We start from the raw sequence: 24197 nt of genomic DNA, 5'->3' as shown, positions 1-24197 counted from the left end.
GACTGTAGATGTAGCATAGATGGAGCTAGTAAATGAAATGGAAAATGCTCTGCATTAGTTGCTTATTATCTTTGATCAGAGGTGGGCAATGAGGGCTGCATCTGTTTCACTGTGTATTGTGTAGTTTTCACACCAACCTCTGGCCTTACATACCTAATTAGCCTAACATTTACACCATCTAACATTTTAGTAAGTGCATTAATGAAAGACGAAGACTGTTCTTGTGTCCCTATATCAAACACGATCTACTCTACATGATCTAATCTACGAGTGAACCAGTCTTGGTGTATACAGTCCATTATCTAAATTTAGCTTGGGTAATTGGTGGAAACAAACATCCTGCATGCACACTGGCCCTCCAGGACCAGAATTGCCTGCCGTTTAGCTAAATTCCAGACCTATTTCCACCATTAGACGGCGAGAGTAGAGAAAGATGACCAGGAGGAGGGCCTTTGAGTCAAGTCAAGTCAAGTCAAGTCAACTTTATTTGTATAGCACATTTACATGCAGCAACAGCTGAAACCAAAGTGCTTTACAGATTTAGGAAAATAAAATAAGGAGCATAAATGCAGATAAAAGTGCAGCAGAACCAAATAGAATACAATATAAAACAATATATGATAATAATTTAAAAAGGAGAGAAAGTAAAAGGGCTAAAAGCAATTAAAAACAATAAACAGTAAAACAACAGAAGCCAGGGACCGAACGAGGACAAGGTAGTGAAGAAGGATGGCTACGTGGGGGGAAGGCCAGGGAGAACAGGTGGGTTTTCAAAAGGGATTTAAAAACCTCTAGGGTCTGAGCGGCCCGTACGTGGAGGGGGAGGCTATTCCACAACTTGGGTGCAGCAGCCGCGAAAGCTCTGTCTCCCCTAGTTTTCAGCCTAGTTCTGGGCACCACCAACAGTAGCTGGTCGGCTGATCTAAGGGATCTGGAGGGGGTGTGGCGGTGCAGGATCTCGGAGAGATAGAGAGGGGCCGTTCCATGCAGCGCTTTAAAAGAACGGAAGGTGACCAGTCGATGTGGAGAGGAACCTCTTGCTGGAATCTAGGCTAGGACTACAGATTAATATTTTTGTGTGTGGCATCACTGGAGATGAGGAGAGGCCTAACATGCCTGTATTTTAGCAGATTATACATGAGCCAAGCAGCAGCATTCTGAATGCACTGGAGCAGCTTGACGGCACGTCCCCGAGAAAGAGTTGCAGTCCAGTCAGGACAGCACAATCAACTAGGTAGCACGTATTGTAAGGGAAGGAGGATATTGAGGAAGTGGCAGAGAAAAAAAAAATCACCAGCTCAAAGTGATTTTTGCAAGATTCTCAGTAAAAAAAACATCTTATTATCCAGGACTCCATGAAGATTCTTGGCAGTCTGGGAGACACTGTTGAGTTGTTAGGGTGATGGACAGATTCTCGTGGGGGGAGGATGTAGCTGGTAGGAAGAACACCTCAGTTTTGGCAAGATTGAGTTTGAGATGGCAACTGATCATCCCACCAAAAATGTCCTGGAGACAAGCTTTGATGCGTGAAGCAATATATTTCTCCGGGGGTGGAAAGGAAAGAAACAGCTGTGCTTTTCGTCAGCATAGCAACGGTAGGAGCAGCAATGGGAAGATATTACTGAGCCAAGAGTTTTATTGCATAAAGAAAACAGGACAAGGCCAAGAACAGATGCCTGGACAACTACTGTGGACTGTGCTAAGGCTATGTATGGCCTTTGCGATAGAGCCACACCAGGGAACCAGACAGGACTGAGAAATGTACAAACGTAACCATTTGAGAGCGAGAGAGAGAGAGCGAGCAAGCGAGAGAGAGCGAGTGAGCAAGCGAGAGAGCAAGAGAGAGTGAGAGAGCGAGAGAGAGGGAGAGAGGGCGAGAGAGAGCGAGAGAGAGTGAGAGAGAGCGAGAGGTGGTTGTGGGTGCGTCTGCTCTCACCGTTCGGGGAGTCCCCTAGCAGGCCCTTGCCTAGGGGCATGGGGGCTGTGGTCCTGAGGCCCATGGCCTTCTGCAACAGCAGTCTGGAAGGATCGCCCAGCAGGCTGGGAACCTGCAGGGAGGACAGAGCTCCTGTCACTCAGCGCGACCGTCACTCAGACGCAGGTAACCTTCCCACTGCCAGAGACATTATGAGCACTGAACCAGGGACAATTAATGAGGCTAATACACAATTCGGCTGTGTTGCTTCTTATTCAAGAAATGTGTCTTCCCTTCTGAGCAAAATGAAAAATCTGATTAGTTTCTGTTGACATTATGTATATATAACAGGAGGGTTGGGGGTGGGAGGGGGGTATGTAACAAAATTCTCTAAAGCAAATTGGCATTTTGAATACACCAATATCTGAAAATAAACAATGAGTGATGTTTATTAAAAAGGGATTTCCAATAAGTAAAGCAAAATAACAATTTTGACAATGAGATTGAATTATTCTGAATCCCTCTATATAATTATACAAAAAAAGTTATTTTGGCTCGGCAAACAATGTAGAAAACAGGCTTCAGGAAGATTCTCATTTCAGAAAAGCCTGGTTTGAGTTTGTGTCCTAAACACTGAACTGGCCACAGGCTCGTAGACCGTCCTCTGTAACACAGTGCAAGCTTTTTCTCTCACACCTCTGCTGAGCTCCCTGTACAGTGATGGATTAAAGCCTGAGGCCTCCCGTGTCCGTATATGGCTCTGATGAAGACTAAGACCGCCCTGAACTCCATGAGAGAGACCTTAAAAGTGGATTCATACCAAGGATTAGAACACGTTATGTAAGAGATGTGATAAAATCCAAGGTTGGCATTCTTGCCTTAGTTCCATATACCCCAACAGCAGGTTTGCTTTGGAACGCACAAAGGCACATGAAAAAAGAACAGACTTGAGGATCTGAGAGAAGATGTCCACAATCACACACAAGCGCACACACACGCACAATAAGCACACACACGCACACACACACACGCACAATAAGCACAAGCACACACGCACGCACGCACACACAATAAGCAGACACATACACAAAAGCACACCCACATACACACATGCACAATAAGCACACACACACAATAACCAGACACTTACACAAAAGCACACCCACACACAAAAGCACACACACGCACGCACAATAAGCACACCCATACACAAAAAACCACACACACACAATAAGACAATTAGCACGCATGCACATGCACGCACACACACACACACACACAAAAGCACATGCACACGCACACGAACACGCACACGCAGAAAATGCTCACATTGCTTATGTGTTTGTCCTTGATTTGTAGGAGTTGTTGCTGGGCCAGCTGCATCTGCAGGAGGTTCTGTAGCACCAGGCCATTCCCAAGCAGGGCGTTCTGGAACAAACAGACATTCTCTTACCACAAACACTACACCCTCCCCAAACACTAACACGGCACTATCCAACAACTAAACCTCTCTCAAATCTTATACTCTACACCCATTTGTCTTATATTCCATTCTCCCACAACAACAGCATCCGAACACACTCACACACATCACTCCTCGAACTACACCCATCTCTCAACTCTTAGACTCCACTGTCCTACAACTACACCCATCTCTCAACTCTTACACTCCACTCTCCTACAACTACACCCATCTCTCAACTCTTACACTCCACTCTCCTACAACTACACCCATCTCTCAACTCTTACACTCCACTCTCCTACAACTACACCCACCTCTCAACTCCTACACTCCACTCTCCTACAACTACACCAAACTCTCAACTCTTACACTCCACTCTCCTACAACTACACCCATCTCTCAACTCTTACACTCCACTCTCCTACAACTACACCCACCTCTCAACTCCTACACTCCACTCTCCTACAACTACACCCAACTCTCAACTCTTACACTCCACTCTCCTACAACTACACCCATCTCTCAACTCTTACACTCCACTCACCAACAACTACACCCATCTCTCAACTCTTACACTCCACTCTCCTACAACTACACCCACCTCTCAACTCCTACACTCCACTCTCCTACAACTACACCCACCTCTCAACTCCTACACTCCACTCTCCTACAACTACACCCACCTCTCAACTCTTACACTCCACTCTCCTACAACTACACCCATCTCTCAACTCTTACACTCCACTCTCTCCTACAACTACACCCATCTCTCAACTCTTACACTCCACTCTCCTACAACTACACCCATCTCTCAACTCTTACACTCCACTCTCCTACAACTACACCCATCTCTCAACTCTTAAACTCCACTCTCCTACAACTACACCCACCTCTCAACTCTTACACTCCGCTCTCCTACAACTACACCCAACTCTCAACTCTTACACTCCACTCTCCTACAACTACACCCATCTCTCAACTCTTACACTCCACTCTCCTACAACTACACCCATCTCTCAACTCTTACACTCCACACTCCTACAACTACACCCATCTCTCAAGTGTTATACTCCACTCACCAACAACTACACCCATCTCTCAACTCTTACACTCCACTCTCCTACAACTACACCCACCTCTCAACTCTTACACTCCACTCTCCTACAACTACACCCATCTCTCAACTCCTACACTCCACTCTCCTACAACCACACCCAACTCTCAACTCTTACACTCCACTCTCCTACAACTACACCCATCTCTCAACTCTTACACTCCACTCTCCTACAACTACACCCATCTCTCAACTCTTACACTCCACTCTCCTACAACTACACCCATCTCTCAACTCTTACACTCCACTCTCCTACAACTACACCCACCTCTCAACTCCTACACTCCACTCTCCTACAACTACACCCACCTCTCAACTCTTACACTCCGCTCTCCTACAACTACACCCATCTCTCAACTCTTACACTCCACTCTCCTACAACTACACCCACCTCTCAACTCTTACACTCCACTCTCCTACAACTACACCCATCTCTCAACTCCTACACTCCACTCTCCTACAACCACACCCAACTCTCAACTCTTACACTCCACTCTCCTACAACTACACCCATCTCTCAACTCTTACACTCCACTCTCCTACAACTACACCCATCTCTCAACTCTTACACTCCACTCACCAACAACTACACCCATCTCTCAACTCTTACACTCCACTCTCCTACAACTACACCCACCTCTCAACTCCTACACTCCACTCTCCTACAACTACACCCACCTCTCAACTCTTACACTCCGCTCTCCTACAACTACACCCATCTCTCAACTCTTACACTCCACTCTCCTACAACTACACCCACCTCTCAACTCTTACACTCCACTCTCCTACAACTACACCCATCTCTCAACTCCTACACTCCACTCTCCTACAACCACACCCAACTCTCAACTCTTACACTCCACTCTCCTACAACTACACCCATCTCTCAACTCTTACACTCCACTCTCCTACAACTACACCCATCTCTCAACTCTTACACTCCACTCACCAACAACTACACCCATCTCTCAACTCTTACACTCCACTCTCCTACAACTACACCCACCTCTCAACTCCTACACTCCACTCTCCTACAACTACACCCACCTCTCAACTCCTACACTCCACTCTCCTACAACTACACCCACCTCTCAACTCTTACACTCCACTCTCCTACAACTACACCCATCTCTCAACTCTTACACTCCACTCTCTCCTACAACTACACCCATCTCTCTACTCTTACACTCCACTCTCCTACAACTACACCCATCTCTCAACTCTTACACTCCACTCTCCTACAACTACACCCATCTCTCAACTCTTACACTCCACTCTCTCCTACAACTACACCTATCTCTCAAGTCTTACACTCCACACTCCTACAACTACACCCATCTCTCAAGTGTTATACTCCACTCACCAACAACTACACCCATCTCTCAACTCTTACACTCCACTCTCCTACAACTACACCCACCTCTCAACTCTTACACTCCACTCTCCTACAACTACACCCATCTCTCAACTCTTACACTCCACTCTCCTACAACTACACCCATCTCTCAACTCTTACACTCCACTCTCCTACAACTACACCCATCTCTCAACACCTGCCCAGGGCTCTCCTGCTCCATGCCTGCTCGTGTGCTCTTGCCGAGCTCCATGGCCTGCGGCTCTTACCTGCTGCACCTTCCCGAGCTGGAGCAGGGCTGCAGTGAGAGGGGGGCGAAGGAAGGGCAAGCCCTGCGGCCTCCCAAACTTCCCTGAGGGAACAAAGCCAAGGGTCAGAGTCCCACGCAGCACACTGCATGGCCACGCACCTGTCAGCCTCTTCATAATGCATGGTTGCACCTAATAGCGATTTGCACAAGAACAGGTGGGAAAGTTGAGCATTTAATCATGGGCTAATTTTAGCTTCAGCTTGTGTGTCCCCTTAAAAAGAGCTTGTCCAAAATGCCTTCCTGAGCTCATTTGTCAACGATGAGTCTGAAGAGTTCATTTTAATACATAATTAGGCATTAATCAAAAAGCATTGAGGATTAATTATAATAGAATGTCTTTGTAACCTAACAGACGTGTCTATCAATAGACACAACTACAGGTAACTCAATGTAATAAGTCTAATATGAGACTATGTTAGACTATGAGCATAACTGTTCTCTTACTGCACGTGTTGGTTGTGATGCTCATAGTGAAGTGAATTTTCATTTCCTGCAGTTAAGCACCAATTATTAAAACACTAGTAAATATTTGTGATAAATAAATCTAAGATTGATGCAGCTGTATTGAGTGAAGCTGAAGTGTTTGGCACCCTGTATGTACATGCTTGTATGTGGGTGTGTGTATACAGTGCCCTCCATAATGTTTGGGACAAAGACCCATCATTTGCCTGCACTCCACAATTTGAGATTTGTAATAATGTAAATGAAAATAGTTGGTTGCATATCCTTTGCATGCCATGATTTCCAGATGTCTGCGACCTAGTATGCTTGTGAATTTAAATATTGTAAATAGTCGCTAGTCTACTTATAAATGTCGATAAACATATTTGCAAAAGCTATGGTTTCGCAATACCATGACAAAACAATTAGGTTAATAATTAGCAGGTATTTTATTCCAATTTGATAACGATTCTATGACAAACAGCGCAATGATATTTTAAACTGGCAAATGCCTCTGTTTGATGTCGGATTTCTTATTTCGTATTTGTCTTTTTCAATCGCTTTGAATTTTTTAATCCAACGTTGGTTAAGGAGGGGCTGTTTTTTTGTTAAGGCGGCCCGCCACCACTGCGGGAAACACTGAACATGCCAGATGTAGTTTTATAACTTTGCCAAGATCTTCATCATAATAGCTAACTCGGACATTAAGAATTCTATTAATGTTCACGCTTTTAAGGAAAACATTCCTTTTTTCAACTTGTCAGATAAACATTGCTACTGCCGTGTATAAGTTTCCTGTCACACACCGTGCAGAAACAACTTCATGGAGTTTCTTCTTCAAGTGTTAAGCGGTTGCCGTTCCACACCATTTTCTACCAAAGCCCATCTCCATTCATTTTTCACTGCCCTCTCAATTAGGCTGGTGTCTTCCTGAGTTTGAATGAACTCCGCTTCCATGTTTCAGCGGATACTTTGACTTAGACTCACACGGTGACTGACGGACTGACAGTAGCTCCGTACTCATTTGATGAAAAACTGCCTTACTCGCACTCGGAACAAAAACAAAGACACGTGGGATGGTTATAACATTTACCTTTTAAGACCTTGTGTTGCATGTTACAAAAGAAGGGATGTTATCATATTGATATATTACACCGGATTCAATTCTTCCTGTATATACTATCATTTTGGGGTGAAAGTAGCAAAGTTATGCATTATCTTGACTTGGCCGGGGAGTGGTTGTTGTGTTTTCTCTTTTATTTATTTATTTATTTTGCGAGAAAATTATTTTGTGGAAAAAACGGGCAAACGCCGAAAATCCAGCAAGGTGCCTGAGAACTTTAAGCCCTGTGAGTGTACATTTGTGTATGTGTGTGTGCTTGTTTATGTGTGAATGCTGTATGTGTATGCATGGGTATAGTATGTACATGTGTGTGTATGTGTATAGTATGTGCATGTATATGTGTATGTGTGCTTGTGTATAGGCTGGAGCTCACCTCCTCGTTTGCCTCCGGTGGCCTGGTATGGCCTCATCAGCACCTGCAGGGCTGCAGGATTACTCATGCTGCTCAGCAGCTGGGCCAGGCTGGGCTCCGGCAGCAGGCCCTTCTTGTTGCTTGACATCTGCCAGGGCGACACAGCGAGGCTTCATGGTACAGACAGCGCATTCACACATGCACATATATGCACACGCACACATCCCTACACTGCAGTCTCTCTCAACCCCGCTGCATTTTGATGCGACAGGACGGATGTATTCGAGGCAAACTAACTTCAGATAACAAGCTGGTATTCAGCATGGACAGAAACAACTTGGGTTTTTTCTTAAAGAATGTAACTGTGGCAGTGTGCCACTCTGTTCCCTCAGTTGTGCCACTGTGTAACGAAAATAGCCTGCGTCACTGGAATATTGTCGCCACTCTACCTACTCGCAATCAGGGGAGAGACCTGGCTTCTGTGAACTAGTTTGTCAAGGCTGGGAAAAAATTATCTTCCTTCAGTACCAGACTTGAGGCAAGGCACACACAGCAAACCGAACATTACACTCACAATAAGGTCTTTCTCTAATGGACGTGGGCGCTGCTATTCCACGTCAACTCGACACACTTTTGGACCACATGTTTACAAATTTTTATGAGATTTGGTGTGCTGATTCAACCTTACAAGAAAACCTTACACTTGTCTCGGATAACGAGCGGTTAAATTAAACTCCAAGTTCATCCTGATGACTAGCTGTTAATGTGTCAAAAAGCTGGAAGTAAGAGATTCATTTCTCACTTCTAATATTTAATGGTCATAAATATATTTTTCTTTTGTAGTCCTTTTTATTATCTGTCATCTGTTCAGAGAATTTTTCTTTTAAGAAGATGCTTTCATCACCTAAATGGCCTAAATGATTTGAGGTTCTTAACCATCATTGTCTGAAGGCTTTTTGTGGATTTTCTAACACCCCATAACATTTTTAATGTGCAAAAGCTCCAACCCCCGTCCCTCCTGCCCACTTCGACGAGGGCCCGATCACCACTCAGTAGAAAGATTTGGGGGAGAACCCTGCCACTGCAATATTGATTGTGAGTTTCATACCCAAATGGCTTTAATGGGCCATCTTGTCTGTGTGACTCAAACTAGATTGTTGGTCTGATTGGACAAAGGCAATTACATGAAGGCAGCCCTTCTGGAAGCCTAGATCCCTTCATTAGGGCGTTCCTGATGTCCCTCCAAGACAAGCGGCTTGTTTTCAGCCATGCTGAGAGGAGCAACGCTCCAACGCCAAAGGGAAGAATTCTCCCCATGCCCCACATACTGCAGCCTCAGGGCACGGACGCAGGGAGGGTCACAGAAAGAGGCCACCAGCTCCCAAGACACTATTCTGTTCTGATCCTGCCTGACAGCCACAATGACTGAGTGATCCTTCACCCCACTTCAGTGTGCCAACACAAGCACAGGTGTCAGTCAGGCAGGGGTGCCACAAAATCCGACCGCAATGACAGCTGAAATGGCCAGGAAGAAAAAAAAAAAAAAAAAAAAGAAACAACCGGGAAAAACAACAACAGAAGCCTTGAACCGAAATTTCGTGAGGGACTGGTGTTCCTGTCCCTACAAAATGGCCACTGCGTAAATAGGCTAGCGGCGAATACGCGGGCAGATCACACGCCGTCAGCTTCTTCCGAGGGACAGACATCCTGAGAAATGTCATCTTGCATCATTCTGTTCGCTTGGCTGTTTACTCCCCCCAGCTACCAGCACAACGGAGCAGGATGAGAGTGGAGAGAGGGGTCCATCTGCTCCTCTGTTTACACTCGCTCTCAATGAAAAGGGCACGTCACAGGCGCACAGGAAAGGCCTCTGCAGGCTCTTCAGCTGCCGCCACTGAGGCTGAGCACTGGGGGTTCAGGCGCTAACCGCTTCATCTAATCTAATGTTTTTAATGGGAAAAATGCTCAAAAGTAACCTAAGCGCAGTCGTCTGAATGTCTTATTAATTTTTCATTGAACTGAGTTTACCAGCCAAACTCAGTTATACAGACACCCGGTAGAAGACTTAATAACGTTAAAATATGCAGTTATACAAATCAAATTTGTTACATTTTGCTTCATGAAATTGACCTCGTTCGGTTTCTTCCATAAATGTGGAAACCTGGTTGCTGATGGCACTTGTGCTGCATCTTAAAACGGAGGTATTGGCATCAGCCGATAGAGCCAGTCAAATAGATAGATCATTGCACTTACGTAGCGCTTTTCTAGACACTCAACGCGCTTCGTGATGAGGGGGAACTCACCTGAACCACCACCAATGTGTAGCACCCACCTGAGTGATGCACGGCTGCCATTTTGTGGCAGAATGCTTACCGCACACCAGCTGAGGTGGAGGGAGAGAACAATGTTTTTTGCCAATTGAGTCAGGATTATTTGGTGGGAATTTGCCAGGACACCGGGGAACCCCTGACTCTTGTCATGGGATCTTTAATGACCACAGTGAGTCAGGACCTAGGTTTAACTTCTCATCCAAAAGACTGTATCTCTGACAGCACAATGACCCCATCCCTGTGTTAGGCAATGGGGGTAATTTGACAAGAGGGAAACACTTTAAGCAGCAACTTAGTTTTCCAAGGAGGTCTCCCCCATCCAAGTAGTAACCAAACCCACACACACTTGGCTACAGCCATTTGGCAGGAGCAGGTGAATGGTGGTATGGCTGCTAGCAAAATAATGGCAATCGACAGAATGGAATGGCTGCAGACTACTGCATACCTCGTATAGTCGGACCTGTTGCTAAGAGACAAGCATAAAATGCTGAAAGAGGCATGAAAGACAGAAAAGACACATTATAGCCTGTGTTTTCAATCTGGAGATACAACACAACTTGGTTAAGTTGAAGGGAGAAAAATATTAAAGTACAACAGAGTCTGCCTAGGGATTCCCATCTGTCAGGAATGCAACCTCAAATCTTATAAGAGCGCCTGAACACTGCACACAAAACAGGAACATTGCTTACGTATCATCGATTCATCTTGGACAATATAGCTGAAACAAATGCAAACGCAATTTAGCCGGTAAGACCTACGACGAATCAAAATTACTTGAGGGAAAAAGTACTCTAGTTAAACTTTACCTTATGAATTTGTATCGGATCTTGGCCAGAACTGGTTCCTTTCTGTTCACTCCAAAATGACTCCTTGCTTTATGAACCTTTTGAGAAAACTTTGATCTGTCACACCACTGCAAGCTAGTTAGCGTGACTGCGCTAATTCATTAACCAGTACTGAGAGCTGAGACTCCAGAGATCGTCAACAGAAATCTAGTGCAGTCTTCACCTTCCATTGACAGTTGATGAGGGCTCAGACTGTGCACTAGAGCCAGCTCCAACAGAAAAAAATAGCCTACGGCTGTGTGCATCACAATATTGATTCCAGTAGATACATTCAATAAAGATTTAAACATCTGCTGCATTGGAAACATACATTCCGGAAACCTACAACAGCGTACAGCGTTTTATGATACTGAGAGAAAGCCATGTGATTTTGTAACCAGTAAAACTGCAATGGATAGGAATATTCTCATGATAATATTTCTTGATATGGAGTAATATTTATTAATATTACACTGCACACAAATACTCAGTTTTGACGCAGGGTGCACATATGATTTATACATTTATAAATGCAGTATGAATTTAATTGAGCAACATTCTCAGCGCTGGATGACTTTCACTAATGCGAAGGTACTCCTGAGAAATACCATACGATACTCACTGATACTACCATACTATACTCAGCAAGCCATTGTTAAATAAACATCCAATCTGATCGTTTTCTGGTGCTGGGGAGCTCTAACTGATACCCACTTCACATAATTTCTGCACCAATAGGCAAAAATAACAGCATCCCTGAGGGGGAAATATTTCAAACGCTGTAGGACTTATTTTTATCTTGGGAACCACACAAGTGGGCTCTGTCTGAGGCAGCGCAGTCTTGTGAATACTGTAATTAAACTGCCAGTGTTCAGGCTCATTCTGTGTGTGTGTGTCTGCACGCGTTTGCGTGTTTATGCAAGTGGAGTTTGTGTGTGTGTGAGCGTTTGTGTGTGTGACCATGTGCGTTTGTGTCTGTATGTGTGCATGTTTATGTGCCAGCACACGCTTGTGTGTGTTTATGCAAGTGGTCTTTGCATGTATTTTTGTGTGCTTGTGTGTCTGTGCACATTTGTGTGTTTATTTAACTGGTGTTTGTGTGTGTGTGTACGTGTGTGTGTTTGCGTTTACGTGTGTGCATGCGTTTGTGTGTGTTAATGAGAGTGGTCTTTGTGTGCACATGCTTATGTGTGTGTGTGTGTGTGTGTGTGTGTGTGTGTGTGTGTGTGTGTGTGTGTGCATGCCTAAGTGTCTGCATGCGTTTTGTGTGTTTATGAGAGTGGTCTTTATGTGCATGTGCATGTGTGCGTGTGTGCAGTTGAAATTGTACTTCCCTCTAGGGTCTTTCAGCGAACTGGTTATGGGTATGCACTTTGTTGTACGACGCTCTGGATAAGAGCGTCTGCCAAATGCCAATAATGTAATGTAATGTGCGACTGTGTGTGCGTGTGTGTGTGTGCGTGCATGCGTGTGTATGTGTATATGTATATGTATATGTCTGCATGCGTTTTGTGTGTTTATGAAAGTGGTCTTTATGTGCATGTGTGTGTGTGCACGTGTGTGCGTGTGTGTGCGTGCGTGTGTGTGCATGCGTGTGTATGTGTATGTGTATATGTATATGTTTGCATGCGTTTTGTGTGTTCATGAAAGGGGTCTTTGTGCGCATGTGCATGCGCGTGCGTGTGTGCGTGAGTGAGTGTGTGCGTGCGTGCGTGCGTGCGTTGGCACTCACCACCCCCTGAGCTGCGATCAGGGCAGCCAGAGTGCTCCTCCCTGAGGTCCCAGGGGTGCAGAGGGACACCCGAATCTCCTGGCCCCCGATCAGCTGCCTGTCCATCTCAGTCAGCATGGCCTCGGCCTGCTCCGCCGTCTCATACTCCACCACGGCAAAGCCCCGCACGTGGCTGTCCTCATCCTGGGCCAGCTGGAGGGGGTCACAAACACATACACAGACATTATACACACACACACACACACACACACACACACACACACACACATACATACATACATACATACAGATATACACACACACGTACACACATGCATTATACACATAGATACACACACACTATACACACATACACACATACACACTATACACACATACACACATACACACATACACACTATACACACACAGGTATACACACACACACACACACACATATACATTATAAGCACATATACACACACACACACGTACACATCTATATTATACACACATATACAGAGATGCACACATACATTATACACACATACACACAGAGATAGATACATTATACACGCATACACACATACATTATGCACACATATATACACACACACACACGTACACACACATACATTATACACACACACACACACACACTCACACACACACACACACACACACACACGCTCTACTCTTACTCCCAACACAATGTTCCATCACACTTCACCCGTTACCGCGTGGCACGTACGGTACGATCCCTCCGGAAATAAGAACATTTCATATTTTTCCCCCGTACTTTACGTCAGCGGACGGATTTCAGGGGAATTCACGCTTCCGCGAGCGCGGGAAGCAAAGTGCGGTGGCGGAAGAGCTTAATTTAATCAACTGTTCATTTTCTTCTTTTATTAAACAAGATTTAATATGGCGAGCGTGAGCTCCCTGTCCTCTGAACACCTGCACTCAGCCCCTGGCAGTGCCGCTCGACCGCTCGCAGGAAGCAATTACACACACGGACAGAGTCACATGATCTCTCTCCGTTGCTGGACACCAGTCAGAGCGCCAACTCTGCTGATAGTGCTCATACCTGCACATTATTCTGATTATACATCAAGTTACAACTTGAGTAAGCGGAGCTACCTGGCTTTGTCAGCACGCCTGTTGACTGGCAGCCGTCTAATCCAATCTGGTTGCTTCTCCTGCCTGTGGAACAGTCGGCCAGCCGGTCCAAATGCCAACTGTGAATCACTTGAGGGCATTTTACAGGACCCAGAATGTAGACTCTGGCTAACATGATGGTTGATATGATCACGATGATACGTCTTTAGAACCTACGGAACTTCACTCTTCCTACCAGATAGCTGTCCTTTGTAGTCTTTGTAAAAGTGTCGGAGATGGGACTATTCAACGTTTTATCCACTGAATCGAAATATGATGTTTCTCAGATCGATCTTGTGTCTTTGTCTCAGTCACGAAGCACTGTTTTTTTCCCCTCTTTTAGTCACAGATGAAATCACTGGCAGTGTTTGCACGTTGGCAGCCGCAGGAGTGTGACGCGATGTGATGAATCTCTCTCTGTCTTTCTCTTTATTTCTCTCTCTCTCCCCCACTAGCACCAGCAGGCCCAGCCATGGTCCGAGCAGCGGGGGCCCACTGGCCCTCAGCAGGAGAAAATGGCATGTAAATCCTGACCCCCTCCCTCAGAGGAAACGCTCTCCTGAGGTGGCTGCCTAGGCGAGCGAGAACACGCAGACCGTCTCTGCATGCTAATGCAATCAGAATATCAATACAGCGTCAACAGAAGCAAGGCTAGCAAAGAGGCCCGGGGAGGGAAGGTCAGATAATGCTGTTATCACGGTGAGGAGGTCAGGCGCTAAAGCTAACCGTCTCTTCCCAGAAAAGCTCTTACCAAACTAAATTGCTTCTGCTTTGCCTTATGAGCCGCCGAGCGTAGCCTCTCAGGATTGAGGGTAGGCGATTTTGTTTCCGTCCCCGACATGATGCAACCTCAGTCCACAGATGGCTCTATATACATCATGGAAAGGGCATTAGAGTGCTGAGCCAGAGTGAAACCGTATAGCGGGAACTGAAGCTGCCGGACCCTGAGAGGCAGGCGGGTGGCTGCCTAATGGGGCGTATGCAGACCCTTCCAGAAGGTGTTTCAGCATTTCTGACGCAGCCACATGACCCCCCCCCCCCCCCCCACACACACACACACGCCACCAAACATACGCTGGGGGAAGCGGGTGAGGTTTAGAATCACAGGCCAGTCAGGTAGCCTGCTGGAGGCTGTATACGCAGGTTTAAGGTGTGGAATACAGCCAGTATACAGCAGTTAAGGTCCTGTGTGTCCACCACTCATCCTGCACTGCGCAGGCATCTACCCAGGACTGGCATTGAGGGTAAGTGAACATGTACCTGTGTGTGTGCCTACGTGTTTGTATATGTGTGGCCGCCCTTGTGTTTGCATGTGTATGTGTGTGTTTACGTGTGTGTGTGTGCCTGCATGTGTGCCTGTGTGTTTGTTTGTGTATGTGTGTGTTTGTATGTGTGTGTGTGTGTGTGTGTGTGTGTTTGCGTGTGTGGCCGCCCTTGTGTTTTCATGTGTATGTGTTTGTGTGTGTGCCTGTGTGTTTGCGTGTGTGTGAGCCTGCGTGTTTGCATGGGTATCTGCGCGTGCTTGCGTATGTGTGCCCACCCTTGTGTTTGCATGTGTATGTGTTTGCGTGTGTGTTTGCGTGCGTGTGTGTGTTGGTACTGCAGACACAGAAGAAGCGCACATTTGGAGCGCCTCCCTTAGCCTGGCAGAGCTCCATGTGTGTGGATGGATGTGCATGCAGAAGACAGACACGCAGCTCTGTTCTGTGTGTGGATGGATCTGCATGCAGAAGACAGACACGCAGCTCTTTTCTGTGTGTGGATGGATCTGCATGCAGAAGACAGACACGCAGCTCTGTTCTGTGTGTGGATGGATCTGCATGCAGAAGACAGACACGCAGCTCTGTTCTGTGTGTGGGAGGATGAACAGCCCTTAAAAGCAATCGAGAGGATGACTAACAGCACCGGCACTCAGAGCCGGGGCCTAAAGCTGCTTTACATCCACATATTCACCAGAAACTGATCAATACCGCACCTACCCCACATCCCCCAACCTCATCTCACCATGCACCGCCCAGCTGTCCACCTACAATGAGCCTGCAATCTCTCTATAGCTCCTGACTGATATACATTTTCCGTCCTCTTTTATACAAACATTTCAGGTCCTTCAGCCAACAGTAAAGCCCAGACAGGCATGCAGCTCTTTGAGGGAGAAGGAGAGCAGAAAAGGCTCCAACTCCAGGCCAGTGTCTGCAGTTCCAGTGCCTCCATGACTCGTTAGCCCAGGAATGATGTCACGGGTTCAGATTTTTCCAGTGTTTACGCTTCGCAGAATCTTTCCTGCGCGGGCGAACTGCGAAGACGGTCGGGCAGACACACTGAGGGAAAAAGACCAGCTCCTGGACATAAGCCTGCTATACAGCACCGTGATCATTCGCTGGGAAATAATTAATTAAGTTCTGCTCATGGCCTTGGGCTGCTAGCAGGAGCGTCATTAGACACTCCTGAGTGATCACAGCCGAAGCATCCATTAGATTAGTTTCTGTTCAAACATGAAGTCGTGTTCTGCCCATTATCATAGTGTCTGTGCCCGATCCCCCCCCCCAGCTCTGAGGCTTTGTAAATGACAGGCAGTGAAAGGCCCCTTCACCTCAGATGCAGAGATGTCAAACTGGAGGAAGCAGAACTTGGAGAGCAGGCATGATCCTTCTGTTTGAGACCGCCACCCTCGGGGATATGACTGGCGGATGACCGTGTCATCAGAACGGACTGCCCAGTGCAGCAGGTTTGGAGCAGCATGGTTTGGACCATGCAGGGGGAAAGCGCGGCCGTCCAGTAAACTTTGACAAACAGGACAGATGTCAGGAGACGGGGGGCCCGGGCATGACCCCGCTACTCGCAAAGATTGTGCGTGTAAAGTTCTTTAAATACTGTCAATATGTTTAGTGAAATAAATACTGTCAATATTTTTAGGGAAATAAAAGTGGCAAACACAAAACTTTATTCAAGAATAAAAATAAAACATTAGCAACATCTGTAGATTAAAAAAAAAAAAAAAATTAAGATGGCAAACATTAATTAGAAATGTCCTTTCAATACAGGATTTCACGTTAGTAGAACCTATGAGCAAATGTAGGATTAATACCGCAGTCCATCAATCCCTGCATAGAAACGGTTGCTACAGTATGTATGAATTCCTCTGACATCTACTGTTGCTCTGACATTCCTCTCTGCAACATTGTAGCTGATAGTGGGGGGGAAAAAAGTTACAAAACTTATTTTGTAGCTAGCTGGTTAAAAGGTGTTGCTGGGAAACTTGTAAAACAGACACGTTATCCTGAGCATATGGAGAGAGAGAGAGATGTGTTATTTTTATCCTATTGCCCAAGCCGAGGACAAACGCGGAAAAGCCTCTGTTAAACTGTGAAGACGACCACGCGGTTTAACGTGACGTGATACAGACACACATTTGCGCGAAGGTAAGATATAAACTATTAATAATAATAAATACCAAGTCTATTCTATTGGCTGTATTTGTGGAGAGATAAAATCAAATGAAAGTTAATTTGTCAAATGCACAGTAAACAATAGGCAATAGCTGCCAGTGCGGACAAATGTTAGAATGCGTCCTTGTGTAAACTACGCGATGCCTACATAGTAAAAACAGAGTAAGAAACACAAAAAAATGAGAGTTGCCAGAATAGATAGATATTAAACATGGTTAGGCTATGCAGGTTCAATCTCCCACAACGGTGTAACGTAAATGGGACATCGCCCCAAAAAAAGTTTAGAATTTAGATAAGGTAGCCTATTAGGCCAAACTCATTCGAAAAGCATATCAAGGCTAACATTAGCGAACGCAAACCTAGCAGGTCGTGGTATATTGTTATTCCAACAGTTATTCACTAAGTACTAGCAAATGGCAATTGTTAATTTTTGCCACAAGCCTGCATTGCTATCAATGTACTGAAGAATTTACAGAACTTTACATTCTAAATGTAGGTAAATATGGGGAGAAAACGAGTTGACAGTGGCAGTAAAGCCGGACCAATTGGAATCAGTGTCATGCAAAGTGACCACCTAAGCCCTATTTTGAGCCAGGAAAAACCGTGGTATGTACATAATGATTCAATATAGAACCAGTTATGGCTTTACATAAATAGAAATACAAGCTGGCTAATCTAGGACTTTGCTACTAATAGTGCAGCTGAGGCCTTGTTTCCATAGGTTTTTAGCTTTAATGGTTTGGTGAACAACACCAATTGACATATACAATCTATTGTTATTTTCATTAATTTATCTCACAGAGAAACAGAATCCAAAAACAACTCTAGATGCTGTCCTGTCTATTACTAATGCCTGTCAATTTAGAGCACTGATGTCAAACTCCAGTCCCTGAGGGCAGCAGCGTCTGTTGATCTTCATAGTGTTCTCAACCCCAGTTGTTCATTTAAGTCATTGACTGACTAAATAATTCACAGAACTCACAAGAACCCGCAGACACTGCACCCCCTGGGAATTCAGTTTCACACCCAGGATTTAGATTCCGACACTAACCCGTGTCTATCTGCCATTCCAGTATTTAGAAAACTGCTGTCAGGTAAATTGGAAATTATTCATGCATTAAACAATCCAAGTCACAATTCTGTGCAGAGAAATTACTGCAGTTTTATATTAGGGGTCAATAATGACAGACTGTTGAGGGGAGGGGGGTTGCGGGATGAGGGGTGTAATGCAGGGGTGTAACTGCTATTTCCATACACAGCTCAAAGATTTATTTAAGCTCTTAATATTTATTTTCACAAATTTCATTAAAGTTTGCCACATTTTATAGACTAAAAACATAATATGTCCAATCAAATAAGGTTTCAATATTCTGTTTTTTAAGTAATTGAAACTCCAGGATTTCCTGATGAGCAGGGACTTATGGATCTCAGGCTGCCATGACATAAAGCTGTTCTGCAAATTAACACTTGCATTAACACTCAAGTTTAATTTCACTGTTTAAAGGGATACACATTTGCAGTGAGCGAAACGGGGAACAAATGTATCTTTTCACTGTACAGTTTGCAAGATGGTAATGGAAAACATTTCTTACAGTTCTATTTGAAATGCAGCTAGATAACACAACTGAATCAATAAGTCAATGGCACAAGTACACAACTTTTTTATATATATATATATTTTAAACCAAGGTCAGTGCTGCTGACACATGCACAACCAACCACCATTAATTACAATGACAGTCCAGTTTGAAATTGTTTTTAATAATTACAGTGCTTTCGATTTCAGTCCAGTCAATTAGCAGCATATATCCATTCAATTTTGAACGCATCGTTTACTTAATCATTAATCTGTGGTGTTAACAGAAGAGCTGTCAAGAAACTAAGTTTGAGCCTTTTCTGTAGAACAAATTGAAAACGGTAATGGAATGACTCTAGATTTTTTCAATTAGCCTGCTGACATTAACTCGTTTTGTCACTTTGACAGCTGTTGTCACATTGACACTGGTTTTTTTTTTTCAGTGACCAGACTTGTTTATCTGGCCTTATCTGACCCGCTTTGGCCGGCTCATTAAAATGTCCAAAAAGGCCGTTTACGTTAATGTATTTACACAAGTATTCGTTGTAGCGGAATAAAAGCCCAAGAGGCCCTCTGGCTGCTGGTATGTCCCAGATGCTAACAAGGCACGTGAGAACCCCGATGTTCCTTGAGATGCGCATTCATTTGTGGGGGCACGAGGAACATGTGGAGACTGAAAGAGAGAGTAATTATTATGCTGCTCGTCTACATTATTTTGCGCACACCTGTTGGCTGCTTTCGCTTCATTGGTTACTGCTGTCATACTGAAATTCCAGTAAATTAAACACAATTAGTGTGCTAGCGTTAAGTAAACTGCTGCATTAATGAATGTAGAGTCCTTGGCTACGCGAGAATCATGTCCCTCCTTCTGATATCAATCTTAAGAGCTTAAGCGGTCTCCACAGAACATTTGATTAAATCTGCGCTACTCCTAGCACGTGAATGGAGTTGCTAATTAAGAGCTGCAGCGTACTCGCAAAGTTGGAGAAGCCCTATTGCAATAATACTTACGAGGTCGTATGGAAATTATACAATTCATTATTTATTTGGAGATTTTTCATGTATAGGCAGCATCACAATATACAGTATGCAGAAATTTGTGTACTCCGCGTTAGCTAACAGGAAGCGTGTGCTTTTGAAGATGAAGCAAAAACCTACCACTGTCTCGCTGTTATGACGAACAATAACTTTCATTTAAAACCGCTAGCGGGGTTGTACCGAAGACCGATGGCACAAGTATCAAGGCACGTAGTGTAAACAGGCCAAAAATAAACTCAATTTACACTCAAGATTAGCCATAACAAGGCCGGTGTAAATAAAACATAAGTCAAAGTCTGTTTAGCATGGAATGTGAAACTGCGTTTTGAGCAACCTATGAACTTGTTTGTTTTAAGTAACCTTACATGTGTTCGCCCAGGCTTAACATGTACACGCGTAAGAACACCATTCGAATAACTTTCAACGAATCATAAGTCATTATTTAAACTCTGTTAAAGGTTGTTCTATGTCCTTGACAAGGTGCTACATCAAACATACATATTGAGTCAAGTGGAGGCTGACTTTGCTTTGCTAACAAGCAAGAATAACAGTTGTCAATCAGAACAGCTTATCTGTCTAACAATTTTACCTCTCAGCAAAAAAGGAAGTGTTCAAATTAAATTATGAGATTATGAAATTCAGCACGGCATTCTGATTGTAGCTTTAACTTTTTAGAGGCAGCACCTCCACTTTAAACTGTAAGAGATCTGCCAAACTTAAGAAAACTTCAAATAAAAGATAATACAAAAGTAGGAGGGTCACTGAGGTGATACAGGCTGACACAGGCTGACACAGGGCGTATGACGGCGTATAGCCTGAAGGGGCTCATAAGATAGAGCACGGCCTCAGAGGCACTCAGAGGTCAGGCTTGTCAGAGCACACGCTGAAGGGGGCTGTGCGACATGAAAAAATCTGCCTTACGCAACGCGCCCGCTGTCAAGAATCCAGACTGAACACAGTAAGCAAACACTCCAGAACGATAAAAGGGAGAAAAAAAATGTTTGTTGATTTTGTGGCCTTCACATCACGCTCCACAATTCAGTGGCAAGCTACTGAGGATTCTGTTGCTATTGGTTACTCAACTTTTCAATCTCCAGACTTTTTTTCCCCCCCCACAACGGAAGCGCTTCAAACATTCTCACAGGTGACTCATTCAGCGTGTTAAACATTTCTAAAGACCACTGCGTCAGCAGCATCTTGCACCGTTTCTGAGAGAGCAATCGAGGACAGACCTTTTGACCCCTGATTCCTTCCCCTTCCCACTGTCACACGTCCAAGACTTTCGGGGTCGCCGGTTACAGAGGATCGCTCACTGACAAGAACGACTCGACAATGGCGTTCTGCAGCCATGGCAACATGACATGGCGAATCTGACGCTTTGACAGGAGCTTGAACCCAACGCTCGGTGCTGAAGAGAGCAGCCCCAGACTCAAAAACAGACGCGCCGGCTGCAGAAACTTTCCCGACAGGAATTTACAGCCTTGGGTCAGAGTCAGCAGCTGCTGGAACACCGACCGCAAGCTTTTCTAACCGAGCCCGCTTCACTCTCCTGCAAAGCATCATGGGCTTTTTTTATTGATTCCTGTCCTCTCTGCTGGCAAATGTGCTTGAAATAATGCGCGGAGGAAAGACGAGAGGCTGGGAGCTCAGGCTCCGAGCTCGTCGCTGTGTCTGGCAGCACCGTGATTGACCCGCGCACCGCACAATTACCGCCAGCAGAGGGATCAGCGGATACCCGCCTCACGCTGCAAACGCTGTCCCGACACTGACGTCTCCCTCACTGAGGGCCCGAGCACTGGAGGGGAAAAAACATTCTCAAAAGTGTCAAACCATCCAAACCTGAGCACCCCTTACTGGGTACGGGGCCCTCAGACTCACCTGGCAGAAGACAGGCTTGTACCTGTTGGAGAAAATGTGAGCGAGTTCGTCGGTGTCGCAGAAGTCTAAGGGAAGCTTGTCGACACAAAGGCACTTGGAGTGGAGGTGTTCGGCGGTCAGCTGGTTGACGTCGGTCCACTGCACCATGAGGGCGCGGTCACCCTGCTGCTTGCCCAGCAGTTCCGTGCGGGCCCTGGAGGCCGAGTCCTTCTTCATGTACTCCACGAAGCCGTAGCCCTTGGAGTGGCCCGTCAGCTCGCTGTACACCAGGAAGCAGCGCTCGATGTTGCCGTAGGCGCGCACCAGCTCCTCGAAGGCCGCCCCGGCGAAGGTGTGGGCCAGGTTGGTGACACACAGCAGTGAGTCGGTGGGCTGCAGCTGCACCGTGATCTCCCTGCCACGGATGGAGGTCTGGTGGAAGGAGCGGATGGCATCCTGGGCCTGGTCTCCATTCAGCAGCGTCACAAAGGCTGGAAGAGAGGAACATCACCCCTTTCAGTCCCAAGAGTGCCATATGGAACTCGAGCGTAACCACCAGAAAATCCCAACAATGCCATCTCCACCTTATACCTTTTCAACAAATCAACATGACTACTCGACGATTGTTTTGAGCCCCTATTAGAACCCTCCTAAATCCTCTCAACTTTCTTAATTTTCACAACCAAAGCCAAAACCCCTTGGGATTTCATTTTGGGTATGGGACTGAAATGGTTAACTCACCAAAAGCACAAGGCTAACGCCAACATGGCAGTGCTGTCCCCTTCACTTAAAAGAAATGGCGAATTAAACCCAAACAACCGTAATGCTTTTCCCCCATTAAATAAATGAATGGCCTGGGTTGAGGCTTGCTCTTTGCATCAAGTGTGAAATGGTACAGAGGTTAATTGATACTCTTCAGATATTATGCAACTAACGGTATGCCAGGCTAATGGCTCCCCATTACCTGACAGGAGCCTCCTTCTTTCAGTTCATAATGACCCTCCTTCAGTTCTGCTTTCAGTGTGTCTTTTTTAACAACACACAATTTATCTGAGGAGTAAACTCAGATACAATTTAACATCTCAAACAGATGTTCTTTTATTAGCAGTCATGCTACAGGCTCAGGATATTTGTCTCGAATCATTTCCTGTGTTGAGAGCTTGCTTCCTAAACCGTAACAGGATTAAAGTGGGTCTGTCATAAATACTTGGGGGGGGGTCAAGATTTATACCAATGATTTATACCAAGAAATGAAAGCCTTTTCGAAGCAATCACATTTAGCCTATGGCACTGGTCTCCACTGGTAGCTACAAAACCCTGCAGAAATATCCAAATCTTTGAACTTTATTTTTGTAGTTTCACAATTTGAATGGCTGATGGTTCAATGCTTTACCTCCCTTCATATGCCAGAAGTATATTCTACAGTAAAATCAATGAAGTAGTAGTCAGTATGCAAGCATTAACGTACAGTATTCTGCCACTGAAAGGCCAATAATCTGTTTAGGCAGAAACAAAGAGAAAAGTATTAGCTGGCCTTGTGTACATTCTGCCTCTGTAATGAACAAACTCTGCCTCCGTTTCTGCACCTAATACACTGCGCCAAAGCACTTCTACATTCTCTAATGCTTTATAGAGATTAAACTAATTACTCTTTCTTTTGTCAAAGACAAAAATGCTCTTAGAAAGCTTACACAATAATGTTATAATTCAAAGCTTCTCGGCTGGTGACAGGTTGAAGAATACGTATATTTCAAGACATAGATGTCCTTAATTACAGACGTTGCCTATGAATGTGCTGTTCATTTTTACAGAAGTGTATGTGGAGGGGGGAAAAAACAATACAACAGAGAACTTCTAAAAGCCTACAATTCTCCTGCCATGTCACATCCGAAACAGATAATTAAAAAGAAGAGATAACGGAAACTAATGGTAAGGCTTATGAAATCACAGGAACAAACGGGCAGTTTTACAACCTCTTGTGGGTTACAATGTCGAGTGCTCCACTACATACAATCTTCATTCAAGTATTTTCACAAATATTTCCCTGATTCCAAGCACTCTGGAGGCAGGTTAGCACGGAGGCAGCTAAGGCTCTAGAGGCTCTGAAAAACCTAGGCTGCACTCTGCAATGTCAAAACAAACAAACAAGTTTCCACCTGCTGACTTACAGCATGTCACTTAGCACA

The 24197-nt window shown here is 45.1% G+C and overlaps 1 protein-coding gene across 2 annotated transcripts in view; it reads right to left on the bottom strand.

Annotated features, from left to right (window-relative positions):
* Window positions 1-24197, bottom strand: part of raver2 (ribonucleoprotein, PTB-binding 2) — a 45757-nt gene that overhangs the window by 10045 nt on the left and 11515 nt on the right. For both annotated transcript variants that reach the window (XM_061238729.1, XM_061238730.1), the window contains exons 3-8: window positions 22033-22502; window positions 12958-13149; window positions 8093-8219; window positions 6115-6197; window positions 3245-3343; window positions 1937-2048 (exon numbers count right to left, since the gene is read on the bottom strand). In XM_061238729.1, the coding sequence (XP_061094713.1) occupies window positions 1937-2048; window positions 3245-3343; window positions 6115-6197; window positions 8093-8219; window positions 12958-13149; window positions 22033-22502 (1083 nt within the window). The remainder of the gene's footprint in view (window positions 1-1936; window positions 2049-3244; window positions 3344-6114; window positions 6198-8092; window positions 8220-12957; window positions 13150-22032; window positions 22503-24197) is intronic.

The sequence above is a fragment of the Conger conger genome, chromosome 4, assembly GCF_963514075.1.
Source record: "Conger conger chromosome 4, fConCon1.1, whole genome shotgun sequence".
NCBI classification, from domain to species: domain Eukaryota; kingdom Metazoa; phylum Chordata; class Actinopteri; order Anguilliformes; family Congridae; genus Conger; species Conger conger.
The sequence above is the reverse complement of the archived record's forward strand: the minus strand, read 5'-3'. Positions and strand labels throughout refer to the sequence as shown.